The sequence below is a fragment of the Pipistrellus kuhlii genome, unplaced genomic scaffold (assembly GCF_014108245.1).
Source record: "Pipistrellus kuhlii isolate mPipKuh1 unplaced genomic scaffold, mPipKuh1.p scaffold_m20_p_9, whole genome shotgun sequence".
NCBI classification, from domain to species: domain Eukaryota; kingdom Metazoa; phylum Chordata; class Mammalia; order Chiroptera; family Vespertilionidae; genus Pipistrellus; species Pipistrellus kuhlii.
In genome coordinates this window covers 24,931,290-24,944,521 of record NW_023425595.1, presented here as the reverse complement: position 1 = coordinate 24,944,521, position 13,232 = coordinate 24,931,290, and the positions used below count along the sequence as shown (strand labels likewise).

General features: G+C 39.1%; 1 protein-coding gene across 8 annotated transcripts in view; it reads right to left on the bottom strand.

The window, feature by feature from the left end:
• Window positions 1–468: 468 nt before the first annotated feature.
• Window positions 469–13,232, bottom strand: part of BTBD10 (BTB domain containing 10) — a 54,178-nt gene continuing 41,414 nt past the window's right edge. For all 8 annotated transcript variants that reach the window (XM_045577743.1, XM_036428350.1, XM_045577744.1 and 5 more), the window contains 3 exons: window positions 7,263–7,460; window positions 4,337–4,447; window positions 469–1,595 (listed from right to left, as the gene is read on the bottom strand). In XM_045577743.1, coding sequence (XP_045433699.1) covers window positions 1,285–1,595; window positions 4,337–4,447; window positions 7,263–7,460 — 620 coding nt within the window. In that variant the 3' untranslated portion in view covers window positions 469–1,284. The remainder of the gene's footprint in view (window positions 1,596–4,336; window positions 4,448–7,262; window positions 7,461–13,232) is intronic.

Genomic DNA, 13,232 nt, shown 5'->3' with positions numbered 1-13,232 from the left:
TATTTTGTTGAAGTAGTTAATCTCCAAATTGCTGCAATTTTCATGAAAACAGATGTTACACAAAATTCAATCCTAGACATAACTGGCTGCTACAACTTCCTCCCCCCAAAGCTGGATGACTCCGAACACTGTAACCCCAGCCTCAAAGCACCTGACTACATCTGCTTCCTTCTGCAGTTGGGCTGCAGAGTAAAAATGGAAAAAGCACCGAACTTGTATCAGAAACTGGCTCTGAAACTTACTGTACGATCTAGTGAAGGTATTTCACCCTTCACATCAGGCTGAACTAGAAAAAGACATATTTTCAGATCTAATGTTTTAGATTTATAGTATTTTATGATTAGTAGGGAATCTTAAGTGCCTCATCACACACATACCAAATTTGAGTTCCATGAGCTGTTTTGTTTTCCAGTTATACTGACATCAGGAAGACACGAAGTCTGCTAATTATGAGACTAAAAATGGTTATAAAGTTGATCAGAAACATTAAAACAATGGAATTTTATTTTGATGAAAAACTCGAGTTTACAATCATTTAGTAAATGAAGAGCAAACACTTCATTTTCCTATATCCCATAACTCTTATGAAAAAAATTAGTAAATAAATATTTTAACAGATTAAGGGTAAGGCAGACTGGATAATAAACCACCCCTGATATTCACACTCCCTGCGTGTGACTCACTCTAAAAGGGTGAAACCGGCATTGGAGATAACTGAACTCTTAACATATGGGCACTGAATCTCATTCTAATCATTCAAATAAGCCCAATGATATTTTTTTTGCTCAACATGGGCAGTAAACGATACACATTTTACTGAATGAATACTTTGATAGAAGCACTTAAAGTTACATTGTGCATCACAACTATAAAAATGGCTTCAACAGTTCCATTTAACCACCCTTTATAAAGTGCAACTATGTAATATTCTGCATTTTATCTGGGGTATGACATATCAATCTAGACTGAAAATACCCCAGCTGCCAATTTCCATCACCACTTCTGAAAAGATCTAAATGTGTGAAAAGGACTGTCCCCTATACAAAGAACCAATTTCACAAACCTACTGGTAAACAAATACATTTATATAACTGGAACCTCAGGATGCTAGAGTTGTATGCATTTAAAAAACCATTCAGCTACCTTTGGTCTTTAAAAAAGCCTACACTGCAGTATCCTAAACATGTGCATCTCATGATGAAGAGAGTGGCCTTGCAGTGCAGAATGAGGAGAGTGCAACGTCACCGTGAAGAGTAGCATGCTATGGTTTCAAGAACATCGGCATCACGGCATTGGATTCTGTGCATCAGGATCAAGGTCATTGTTGCCGGAAGGGGGGTGGATGGGGAGGATGTCCAGCTCATCCACTTGCGGAGTTGGATGCATGACTACTAGCTGGTCCTGGGGAATATCTGCAGCAGCTGCTGCAAGGTTGGTGATAGACTTACTCTTTACACATTGAAAGTCTACATGCCGGCTCTTTCCTTCTTCCTTCTCCCAGGACATTCGAATAAAGGGTCTTTGGACATAGTTGTAAATCACTTCTGGGCGGCCCCCAGGCCTTTTCTTTATTTTTTCTTTATAGGTAGGATAACCTGGAGGAGAGAAGGGCTTTAAAAACTGAAGATACATACTCGCACATACATGGAGCCCACAGCTCTCATTCTATTTAGTCTAAAAAGGGCTTTTCTGGTATAGCTCCTGAACAAACAGATATAAAACAAAGAAAGGCCAACATTCCACTCCTTTTAGTCATCAGTTCAACAGTCAGAAACTAAAATTATGAAATTCACAAAACTGTCTGCCATCCTCTCTCAGCTACTCAAGACAAACACCACCAGAAAAACGTTCTTTAAGAGCATGGAAAGGATGGGTCCCAAGTAAAATGGCATGTAATCTAGTACATCTGGGGCCCTAGCTGCGGATTCTTTCTATTCTTGCACCCTTCCTTCCTTTCACAGAATTATCTGAAGTTTACTGCCACATTTGCCTTCTACTTTCCTTAAAACTAAATCACATTTTCATCTTGCTCTGGTTTTCTTCTTCCTTTTTCTGGTTAAATGAAAAAGAGCTGTAGAGCTCTCCAGCTTCACTGGTTCTAAATACTTTTGCACATAGGTAAGCAAAGCCAATTTTTTTTTTAAATATATTTTATTGATTTTTTTACAGAGAGGAAGGGAGAGAGATAGAGAGTTAGAAACATCGATGAGAGAGAGTCATCGATCAGCTGCCTCTTGCACACCCCCTACTGGGGATGTGCCCACAACCACGGTACATGCCCTTGACCGGAATCGAACGCGGGACCCTTCAGTCTCCTAGCCGACGCTCTATCCATTGAGCCAAACCGGTTTCGGACAAAGCCAATATTTTAATCTCATATTTTAATGCTACTACTCCCAACAACCAAGCAGTTCATCTAGATTGGCAATTCCAAAGCAGCTTTTCCTAACTAATTGTATATTCCTCCTCTTGGATCATAATCACTGAAAAGAACTAACAAGATTTGGAAAACTTTTGGTTATTTACCAGGTAAGTCAATTCTCCAAAGATATAATATCCTTAGAAATATTAAGAGTCCCTTCCTCCTTCCTATTAGCAAGAATTGTTTGCCAGTCCCTGGTCTAAACTAGCATTTTCTGTAAGAGACCAAAAATAAATATATATTTTTGAGGCTTGTGGGTCATTCATTCAGGTGCTATCTCAGCTATGTTTTACTGTAAAGTGAAATCAGCTACAAATACATGAATGAACATATCTATGTTTTAATAAACTTATTTATAAAAAGCAGGCAATGGACTGGATTTGGCCCATGGGCCATAGTTAGAAAAAAATAGGCCTTACATAATGGGAACTCAATGCTTCCTGCATAAGGGGATCTATCTATATAGGCAGTAGTGGTAGGTAATGTATTTATTTAGCTTTGTGTGGAGTGAATGTGTGTATGCATTGAGGTGAGGAGGGCATAGGGCAAGCAGGACTAATGACCTTCTGCAGAATGTCCTCTGTATTTCACACTTCAGCCAACTACCATCTGAAGCACAGCATGAGAGATCGGAAAGATCTCCATCTGTATTCCCTCAACCTGGATTCCTCTGGGGCTATTAGTAAGTCTTTAAAATTCCCATCTCATCTTATTCTCTACACAAAGTCACAACTCTAACAAAAGTATAATCATATCCTGCTAAAAAACTACCAATAGTTTTCTCAACCCTAAAGGGGAAGGTCCGTACTCTGTAGCATAGTATATAAAGTTTTTTATAATCTGGTTCCAATCTACTTGTCATCAGGCTTCAACTAAAATGCACCTCATTACAGAAGTCATCCTTGTCTTCCCAACCTAAAGTAGTTCCCAGTTGTTTTCTCTCTAGTTCTGAGATCAAGCAGTTAAATTTCAATGTTTGCAAATGACAGAAGACACAAACTGGTAAAACTGGCAGCAATTTCACTACTTTAAGCTCAAAGTTTCTTCTTCCTGCAAAGACCATTTCCGCAATCTTCCTCATGTCTCAGGAGTCCATTACAGTAAGCCTTTACTTGATGTTGTCAATATTTTGTGACTTTAAGCAAATGATAAAATGAAACCAATTTTGCCATAGGCTAATAGATATAAGTAAGAGTCAAATTCCTACAGTATCTCACCAATGTTGTGATGAAATGACAAAACAAAATTGTTCGAGGATCTGCTGTATTGTGATCTCTAACTTGACTGGGTCAGTGATCAACACCATTATCTTCACTATCACCACCACAAACATATACTGAGAAATTACTGCTTTAAGTGTTTTTCATGTATCAACTCACTCTATCATCACAATAACCCTATAAAGTATTTAGTTGAGGAAACTGAGTCACAGAGAAGTGTGTTGGCCAACATAATACAATTATTAAGTCATAGGATTTGAACACAAGCAATCTAGCTCCAGAAGCTTTATTCATTACACTATGCCACATTATGCCAAGAAAGATATTTTACAAGGACTTTAAAATAAAAGGCATCTGACACAGCATCTGGAAAAATTCATTTAAGACAAAGTAAAAAGCAATCTAAAATCATACGGACTCAGTAAGGGGAAAAAAAAATCACTAGGGCAAGCTGTAACAGAAAAAATAATTCGTATATCTCCTATTGCTAGGGAATACTGTGGAGTAAAAATTTCTAATGGCTTATTTCCTCAGAAAGGAAGCTTATTATAAAAAGAGATCTACTACATGATCATTTGATATAATCATTTATCTGAGTTTTCCTCAAAGTATTCAAACTATATTCTAAATGAAATCCAATTTTTAACCTTTTTTCCCCAAAACCAATTAACAAAATATAATGAAAATGTATTACCTTCTATTCCCAATCGAATCTTCTTAAGACCCCTCTCCTTCAAAACTGATTTGGCCACATCTCTGTTTTCAATATACTTGAAAAATCTGTATAATTTTGTGCTATAAATAACTGAAAACAAAAAAATATATATTTTCTTGTTAAAATCAAAGTACTTGAATATAAGAAACTTATTCTGATAATCAAATGGGGCTCACAACCCTGAAAGCCCACATAGTGGATGCAGTGATGCCAAAGGACGACTAGCCAACATGACAGGACAATTCAGTACAGTTAATGTAAAAGCAACACTGAAGTTGAAACAAGAAAAGCTTTAAAATCAATCAGGTGACCCAATCCATAGGAAGAAGCTTCTTCTGAAAGATATATCATATGTAAACTTATTGGAAGAGGATCTGCCCAAATTTCTTCAAATCAGAGGACCAAAAGAAGATACCAAGATCACATTTCCCAGCAGGCAAAGTTAAGACTTGCTATGATGTCTACAAGGCCTTGGCTGAGAAGGAAACAAATGCCTTGTTAGGAGGTACCAAATGGATACATCTTACATTTCATGGATTGAGCAACTATTAATAACTCCCCCAAAGGGCAAAGACCCTCCCCACAAATGTTTTCCATTCAGGCGAACAGCCCCATTTAAAACTGATGTTAAAAATGGCAGATTCGAGCATGTTCTGCCCAGGTTAGTCTGTTTAGAGCAAACTGGCTTTGCAAAGGACAGACATTCCACTGACAACATGTTGAGTCTTCCAAATGTGCTGGGAACTTCAGGGAGTTAGACTGATGGGCCTTCCTCGCCTTCTCTCTTTCAGGTGGAGTTATCTCCCTTAAAAGGTGAACTGCAAAGGTTTTTTTCAAAAAAAAGAAAAAAACACTCACAAACCAAACATGCTGGTTTAAGAGTCAATAAAAGAAAAATACGTATACAGATGCTACTCATGGAATATATTGTGATTATTACGCTCTTAAAATTATTGATATTTTAAGATACATATTTTTGACATCTCAGAATGGTGTCATAATGTCACATTTAGGAAAATCAGGCGTGAAGCGGCTATTTTTGTCTCTTCAAATGAATATTCTTTTAGTTTGGAATATCTTGGCACAAAATGAACCATTTAGACAAATTAAGTAAAAATGGTTTCCGTCCTTTTAAGCTTCAAAGCTTAAGATAACAAAACAAAAAAACCAAAAAAAACAGGAAAAAAAACACCCATTGAAATGGAAAGCTCACAATTAAGGAAAAGCCAGGTATATTATAACCTCTTATCACCAGAATGTCATTTCTATGTTCTATGTTGGCTCTGCTCTTTCAAACTTTTTAAAAAATAATACAAATTATAAGTTTGTTCATTTAGTTATCTCTCTTAATTTTTGGTAACCTTTAATTTTTCCTGTGTTTCGTTCAACTTTTTATTCCACATATTATATAGAAATCCAGGGTTAGCAAAGGGCGTAGGAATGAGAAAATAACAGAAAAGTCAATTACTACAACTGTCTACATAAGAATCACTTATCTAGCTGGGACCGGTTTGGCTCAATGGATAGAGCATCAGCCTGCGGACTGAAAGGTCCCAGGTTCGATTCCAGTCAAGGGTATTGTACCTTGGTTGCGGGCACATCCCCAGTAGGGAGTGTGCAAGAGGCAGCTGATCGATGGTTCTCTCTCATCGATGTTTCTAACTCTCTATCCCTCTCCCTTCCTCTCTGTGAAAAATCAATAAAATATATATTTTTTAAAAAATCACTTATCTAAGTACATCATGCAATGAAAATGTCTCAAAATAAACTCTGAAAAGTGCTACCAATATTTGTGAAAAAACAATCTTTGAAAATCTTTAGCAGTCAAAAGGAATACCACTTGGAGTCTACTTTGTTTTGTTTTTAGAAAGGGTAATAAGTAAAATGGGGGGGAAATCACTTAAGGGTTTTGGCATTTTCTATATTCCTATACAGACTTACAGGTGCTGGGTTATTTTACCTAGTTCCTCAAATGTTGGGGGTTTTTTGGGGGTTTTTTTGTTTTGTTTTTTACTGATTTGAAGATGAATATAAGATAAATTTTCTAACAGAAAAATCAAAAGGCTCTAATGGAAAATATTTGAAAGTGCAGTAAGAAATCAGAAATACCTAATTATAGTTCCACCAAGCTTTTTGAAGGATCACTGTATCCTCCAAACACAAATTTTTAAAAAGGAACATCTTAGAAATTAAAATCATTCTTGAAATCAATGTGTTGAAGCTCATTTTATATACAAATAAAAATTCACCTTTAAAAAACAGCTTAGCCCTAGCCGGTTTGGCTCAGTGGTCAGAGCGTCAGCCTGCAGAATGAAGGGTCCCAGGCTCAATTCAGGTCATGGGCACATGCCCAGGTTACAGGCTTAACCCCCAGTAGGGGACATCCAGGAAGCAGCCGATCAATGATTCTCATCGTTGATGTTTCTCTCTCCCTCTTCAAAAATCAATTAAAATATATTTATAAATAAATAAATAAAAATTAAAAGCGACTTATTTTTTATGATCTACTACCCCAGGATCTACTTCTCTATGATGCTTCCAAATTCAAAGAAAGAAAATCCATCAACATCCAGATATTCAACGAAGAGTAGACCATCTCTGTATGTCAGGGGTGGGCACACTTTTTCAGTAAAGGGCCAGATAGTAAGTATTTTGGGCTTTGCGAGCCATGCGGTCTCCATTGCAACTACTCAACTCTGCCACTGTAGCACAAAAGCAGCCATAGACAATACAGAAAACTTTATAAAAACAGGCAATAAGCTGAACTTGGCCCACAGGCCAGTCTGCAGACTCCTGGTATAGTTAAGAGTTCAACGTACTTTCTTTATAAAAACTGTCCTTTAATCAACATTATAAAAATAGATAATTTATAATGATTCGAGAGAAAACATGTCACAATACTTACTTTGTGAATATTCTTCTCCCATCTGGGGTGGATACTCTTCATCCCAATCAACCACATCATCATCTGTAAGCACCACTATGTGGCATTCTCGTTCCCCACTCTGGGCACTAGCCACCATGAGAGGCAGGATCATTTCTTCTAGATAAAATTCAAACTGTCTACGAGCACCATCATTTGATAACTCATGCATTAGGGCACCTGAAATGAAACCCACAAAAAACTTCTTGATTTTTTTGGGGGTGAGTGATAGTATAAGAAGAGAAGCAACACACATAACAGATTAGTTCAGCATCTACTTTTAGATCCCATAGACAATATTGTGGTTATTCTTTATTAAACAAAGCTTTTCCTAGGAAGAGTTCCTATGGAACTGTAGAAAAAGGCCAATAAAGACATGCAACACAGCAAAAAAAAGTCCAATAAAGACATGCAACCACATGCCCCTTCATTTCACACCTCATAAAATAATCTATGGTTACAAAACTACACATAGTTAGAATTAAATCTGCCCCCACCCCCAGGCATTTTTTCCCCACATCATGGTGACTTCCATCAGTATATGCAACTAAGGCCCGGTGCATGAAGATTCATGTACGGGAGTGGAGGTCCCTCAGCCCGGCCTCTCACAGTCCAGGAGCCCTCAGGGTCGGGAGGCGACCCAGTGATCAGGGGAAGGTGATGCCCCATCACACCTCTGCCGTTATCACTGCCAACAGTGCAAGCCTCAGCCAGCCCTGGTTACCTGAGCCTGGGGCAGCTCTGGGCAGGTGGGTAGCCGCCATCCCAGGCTTGCCTGCACCTCAGGCTGGCCCTGGGAGGCTCGGGGGCTGAGGGGACTGGGCGCCACCATCTTGTGCTGTGGCGCCCCATCTTTGAGGACATGGCAGTCAATTAGCATTTCCCTCTTTATTAGATAGGATTATGTCTTAAAAGATAGTAAGGATAATTTTCAGATTATCAATATAAACTAAATAGCTCCCATATTATACCTCCCACATGTTTTCTTTCTCAGAAAATTATTCAAAAACTGATAAATATTTCAGTGTAGGAAGAAGGGTTAGATGAGAAGGGTCACCTGGCTTGTGATAAGGAAGGCAAAAGGCCAAGCAAAATACAGCTCTATCCCTTGAGAAAAGTGAAAGATACACTTCAAACTCGTTAAGTATAGACATAATGAAAAACTTCAACCTACACAGCCACACAAACTCACCTAAACTGACCTAAAGTTTCTTCTTTTATTCCTATTTTAATGGCAATGTCCTATATGTTACCTAAGGCTCTACCATCTCAGGAACTACTGGGAGGTTAGAGAAGGGCACTAGAACTCAAATCTGTATCTCCCAAAGGGATGTATCCCTTCTACAACATGCTATCTAATTATATAACTATTAGTAATACATAATTATAATACAATAAATGATTGATGAATTAACCATCTATACCATTATTTTAACCATGTCTCTCTCCAGGCTAGCTGCTTCCCATTTTTAAAAAAATTCCGTTTAAACTATGTAATATGGCGGCAGCCGGAGGGAGCAGGGGCCTGGCTCAGGCTACAAAGTTTCAATTGTAGTAGATAAATTCCAGAGACCCGGGCCTCTGCTTGGGTCGTCAGGGGTTGTGGCTGGCCTGCAAACCACCACCCAGGCCGCACCACACCCCAAGGGAACCCCCACTCTGATCTGGGACACCCTTTGGGGAAAACCAGCTGGCCCCCCAACCATGAACCAGGCCTCTATCCTATCTAATAAAAGAGTAATATGCAGATTGACCATCACTCCAACACACAATAGCTGCCCCCATGTGGACACGAGATGATCACCACAAGATGGCCAGCAGGAGAGGGCAGTTGGGAGGGACCAGGCCTGCAAGGGAGGGCAGTTGGAAGCAATCAACCCTACAGGGGAGGGCAGTTAGGGGTGACCAAGCTGGCAGAGGAGCGAAGTTGGGGGCAAACAAGTTGGGGGCTGGCAGGGGAGCAGTTAGACATCAATCAGGCTGGTATGGGAGTGGTTAGGAGGTGATCAGGAAGGCAGGCAGGCAAGCAGTTGGGAGCCAGAAGTCTTGGATTGGGAGAGAGTTGTCCAACTGGCTGTTTAGACCTGATCCCAGGGTCTAAACGAGCAGTTGAACATCTCTTGAGGGGTCCCAGATTGGAGAGGGTTCATGCAGGCTGAGCTGAGAGGCACCCCTCCTCCCCAAGTGCACAAATTTTGTGCACTGGGCCTCTAATATTTATAATTGTGGATTTTCAATCACAACTTTTATAGATATTGGTGATTCCTCCCCCACCCCCATCATATTTTAACCTAATAATAAAAGCCTAATATTTAAATTGAATGGTGGAATGACTGATCACTATGATGCGAACTGACTACCAGGGGGCAGATGTTCAACGTAAGAGTTGCCCCCTGTGGTCCATGCACTCCCACAGGGGGAGCGCCACTCAGCCAGAAGCCAGGTTCATGACTGGCAAGCGCAGCTGTGGTGGCAGGAATCTCTCCTGCCTCTGCTGCAGGCAGGCAGTAAGGAGCAAGGGGTCCCAAACTGCAAGAGGGCACAGGCCAGGCAGAGGGACACTCTCCCACCACTGGTACTGCATGAATCTTGTGCACCAGGCCTCTAGTAAAATACATAAAATTTAATCTAAGATAAAGTATGCAATCTTTTGTTTAAGTAATTTTACCATGGGCATAAAAGAAGCTTAGCTATATGGACTGGAATACCATTAGTCAGAGTACTAGTAAAAAACCAAAAACTCAGCTATGACTTAAAATAGGGGTGTCGAACTCAATCAGAGAAGGGGCCAAAATCTAAAATCCAGCCTAAATCGCGGGCCGAATGGTTTACTAAACAGTCATAAACTGTCATTGTGATGGAAACGCAGCAGAGTGCAGTGATGACAGCGCGGTGCGGGCCACATTGCAAGGCCTGGCGGGATGGATTTGGCCCGCGGGCCTTGTGTTTGACACATGTGACTTAAAAGATAAATTAATCAAATGACTATTCAGAGTTGTGCACATGGTTAAGGGAAGTAGCAGTGAATGTTGAAGCACTGGATACTAGTAAAAGTAGGAAGCCATTACTAACTCTAGATCTGGGAAGAAAAAGAACAGAAACTGCTTTATCAGAGCCAGGTAAGAGATGGAGCTGAGAAAGATAAGATGTGGCCATGAAGGAGGGGAATTCAGTCTCTTCCAGAAATACGAGATGAATAAAGCTGGCAAACTATCCATGATGGTAGCTGACTTACCCATACTGCTAATGATCAGAATTATGATTTAAACTATCTACCTTGATTATTTGGGGATATGATGGCAAGTTTCATTAATCACTGCCATGGAAGTGTCAATAATAGTGTAGCTAAACTGTTAGATATTTTTAACCACCTGCTTTTCAAGTAATTTGTCAAAAATCTGGGATTCTAAATATAATTGTGGATTTTCAATCACAACTTATGATATAGATTCTTTATAGAATTACTCTGAGTGGAAATAATGTGAGACTTAGTACAGCCTTTTTACAGTGGGTATGACGATATTCATCCCTGAGAGGTCTTATGGAAGTACTGTGTGTGCTACTACTTTCTAAAGTGCTGTGCAAAGGTTAGTTTTAATGACCAGAAATGGATTATTTGAAATATAATCCATTTGTGTGATGTCAACTGCTTATAATATGGATTCCAGGAGATAATACTAAATGTTTACACTTGAATTACAAATTAATTTAAAAGTATAAAGAAATGGAATGCAATGCCCATATTATTAATAGTGAGACATATTATTACAAAATTAAAACTACTTTGCAATATGTTGCTAATTGCTTTCCAAACCAAATCTATTATGTAGAAAATACATTTACATGTCTTCACTTATGATTAATAACTTGCTTTAAAAATAAAAATAGTAAGATGGAAAAAAAAAAAATTCCATTTATAGCCAAACTCCTAGATGTATGAACACTTCCTCTTTGACCTAATTTCTGAAACAATTCCAATCTGGCCTCCACACTCCTCAAAACTGCTCTCACTGTAGTCTTCAAATGCCTTTTAGATGGTTAAAGACAATTAGCCTCTTTTGATTCCAATCTTATTTGATCTCTCGACTGAATCTCTCCCCCTCGTCCTTAAAATGCTCCGCTACCAGTTTTCTTTCTCCTCTTTGGCTCTTTTTCCCTAGTCACTTCTGCCAACTCTTTCTCCCCTAAGGTGTGCACAATCTTAATTATTTTTCTGCTCTCACTTTATGCTGACAATTACCAAGTTTATTCTATGAATATTTTGCCTTCTGTAGTCTAGATGCATTATATTCAACTGCCTTCTGGAAACCTCCACTTGGATGCCACCTCACAGGCACCTACTTCAAACTCACTCAATATATCTATAATTGAATTGAACTCTCTCTATATCTCTCTGCAGTGTTTTCAAAATCAGTAAATAGCATCACCATCCACTCAAGTTCTCAGAATCATCTCAGAATAGTGCCAGGCATTGATAGGCGCAGGCACTTAAATAGTTGTAGAATAAATGAATGAATCCTTGATTCCTCTTTCATCTCTTAATTCAATCATTCCCCAAGTGCTATTAAGTTCACCTCTTAAATATATCTTGAATTACCATATTTTTCGGACCATAAGACGCACTTTTTTTCCCCCAGAAGTGGGGGGGAAAAGTCCCTGCGTCTTATGGTCCAAATATAGCCTACACATATACTTTAAAAAAAAAAAGTTTTTTTACTTGCCCGGCTCTGTGTGGTCTCTGTGTGCTTGCCCGGCTCTAAAATGGTTCTAAATGCTGCTGTTTACTTTACAGGGTTGATTACATGTGTTTATGACTGGGTTGTTGGGTTTTAATGCACATAAAATATTTTAGGACACTATTTGTTTCAGAATCTTTTTTTCTTCATTTCCCTTCTCTAAAAACTGGTGCGTCTTATGGTCCGGAGCGTCTTATGGTCCGAAAAATACGGTATGTCATTTCCTTCTCTGGAAGATGATATTTTGCTGCCAAACTCTCGTATGCCACATGCTTTTCTGCAATGTGACCTTCACAGCTCCTTGCAGGAGGTGTAGTCTAATTCTCTTCCCTTTTTTCTAGGCTGGTCACACTGACTTGCTGGTAACCAGCAGAGCATGGCAGAGATGCTGGTTGGTATATGACTTGCAGTTTGGACGTGGTCTAGGATTGCTCACTCTCCAAATGATTTCTCTCTGTACCCAGTCTCCAGGCTTAGAGAAGCCCCAGACACATGAAGGGACCACATACAGGAACTGTGTTTGACAGTCCTCGCTGAACCCAACATCTGAGTTTCCTCAACCCTTCAATTTTTCACAAGAATAAGACCTCAGACATTGTAAAGCAGACAAACCACCTCTTTTGTACTGTCTGAATTCTTGACCCACAGAACAAAAAATGATAATACTTGATGCAACTGAGTTTGGAATGGTTTGTTAAGTAGCAATAAAGAGAACACATCTGCCCCCATCACAGAGCAGGTCATCAATTTTCACACAAACTACGATAAAACCTTCTAGTCAAACTCCCCAACATTTGCTTTTGCCTTCTATAGAGAAGCACCCCCTTATTTATGGTTTCACTTTCTGCAATTTCAGTTACCCATAGTCAACCATGGTCCAAAAATATTAAATATAAAATACCAAGAGCATTTGAAATATTGCTTCCTGGCATATGATGTCAGTTTGGTTCAAATAACTCTTTTAAAAAAAGAAAGAAACAATTCATACAATTTAAATTGCATGCTGTTCAGAGCAGCATGATGAAATCTCGCACTGTCCAGCTCTGTGCAATCCAGAACATGAATCCTCCTTTTGTACAGAATATCCATGCTTCACACGCTACCTGCCTGTTAGTCACTAGTTGCTGTCTAGGTTATCAGGTCCACTGTCAAAGTATCACAGTACTTGTGTCCAAGTCACCCTTATTTTACTTAAAAATGTCCCCAAAGCACAAGA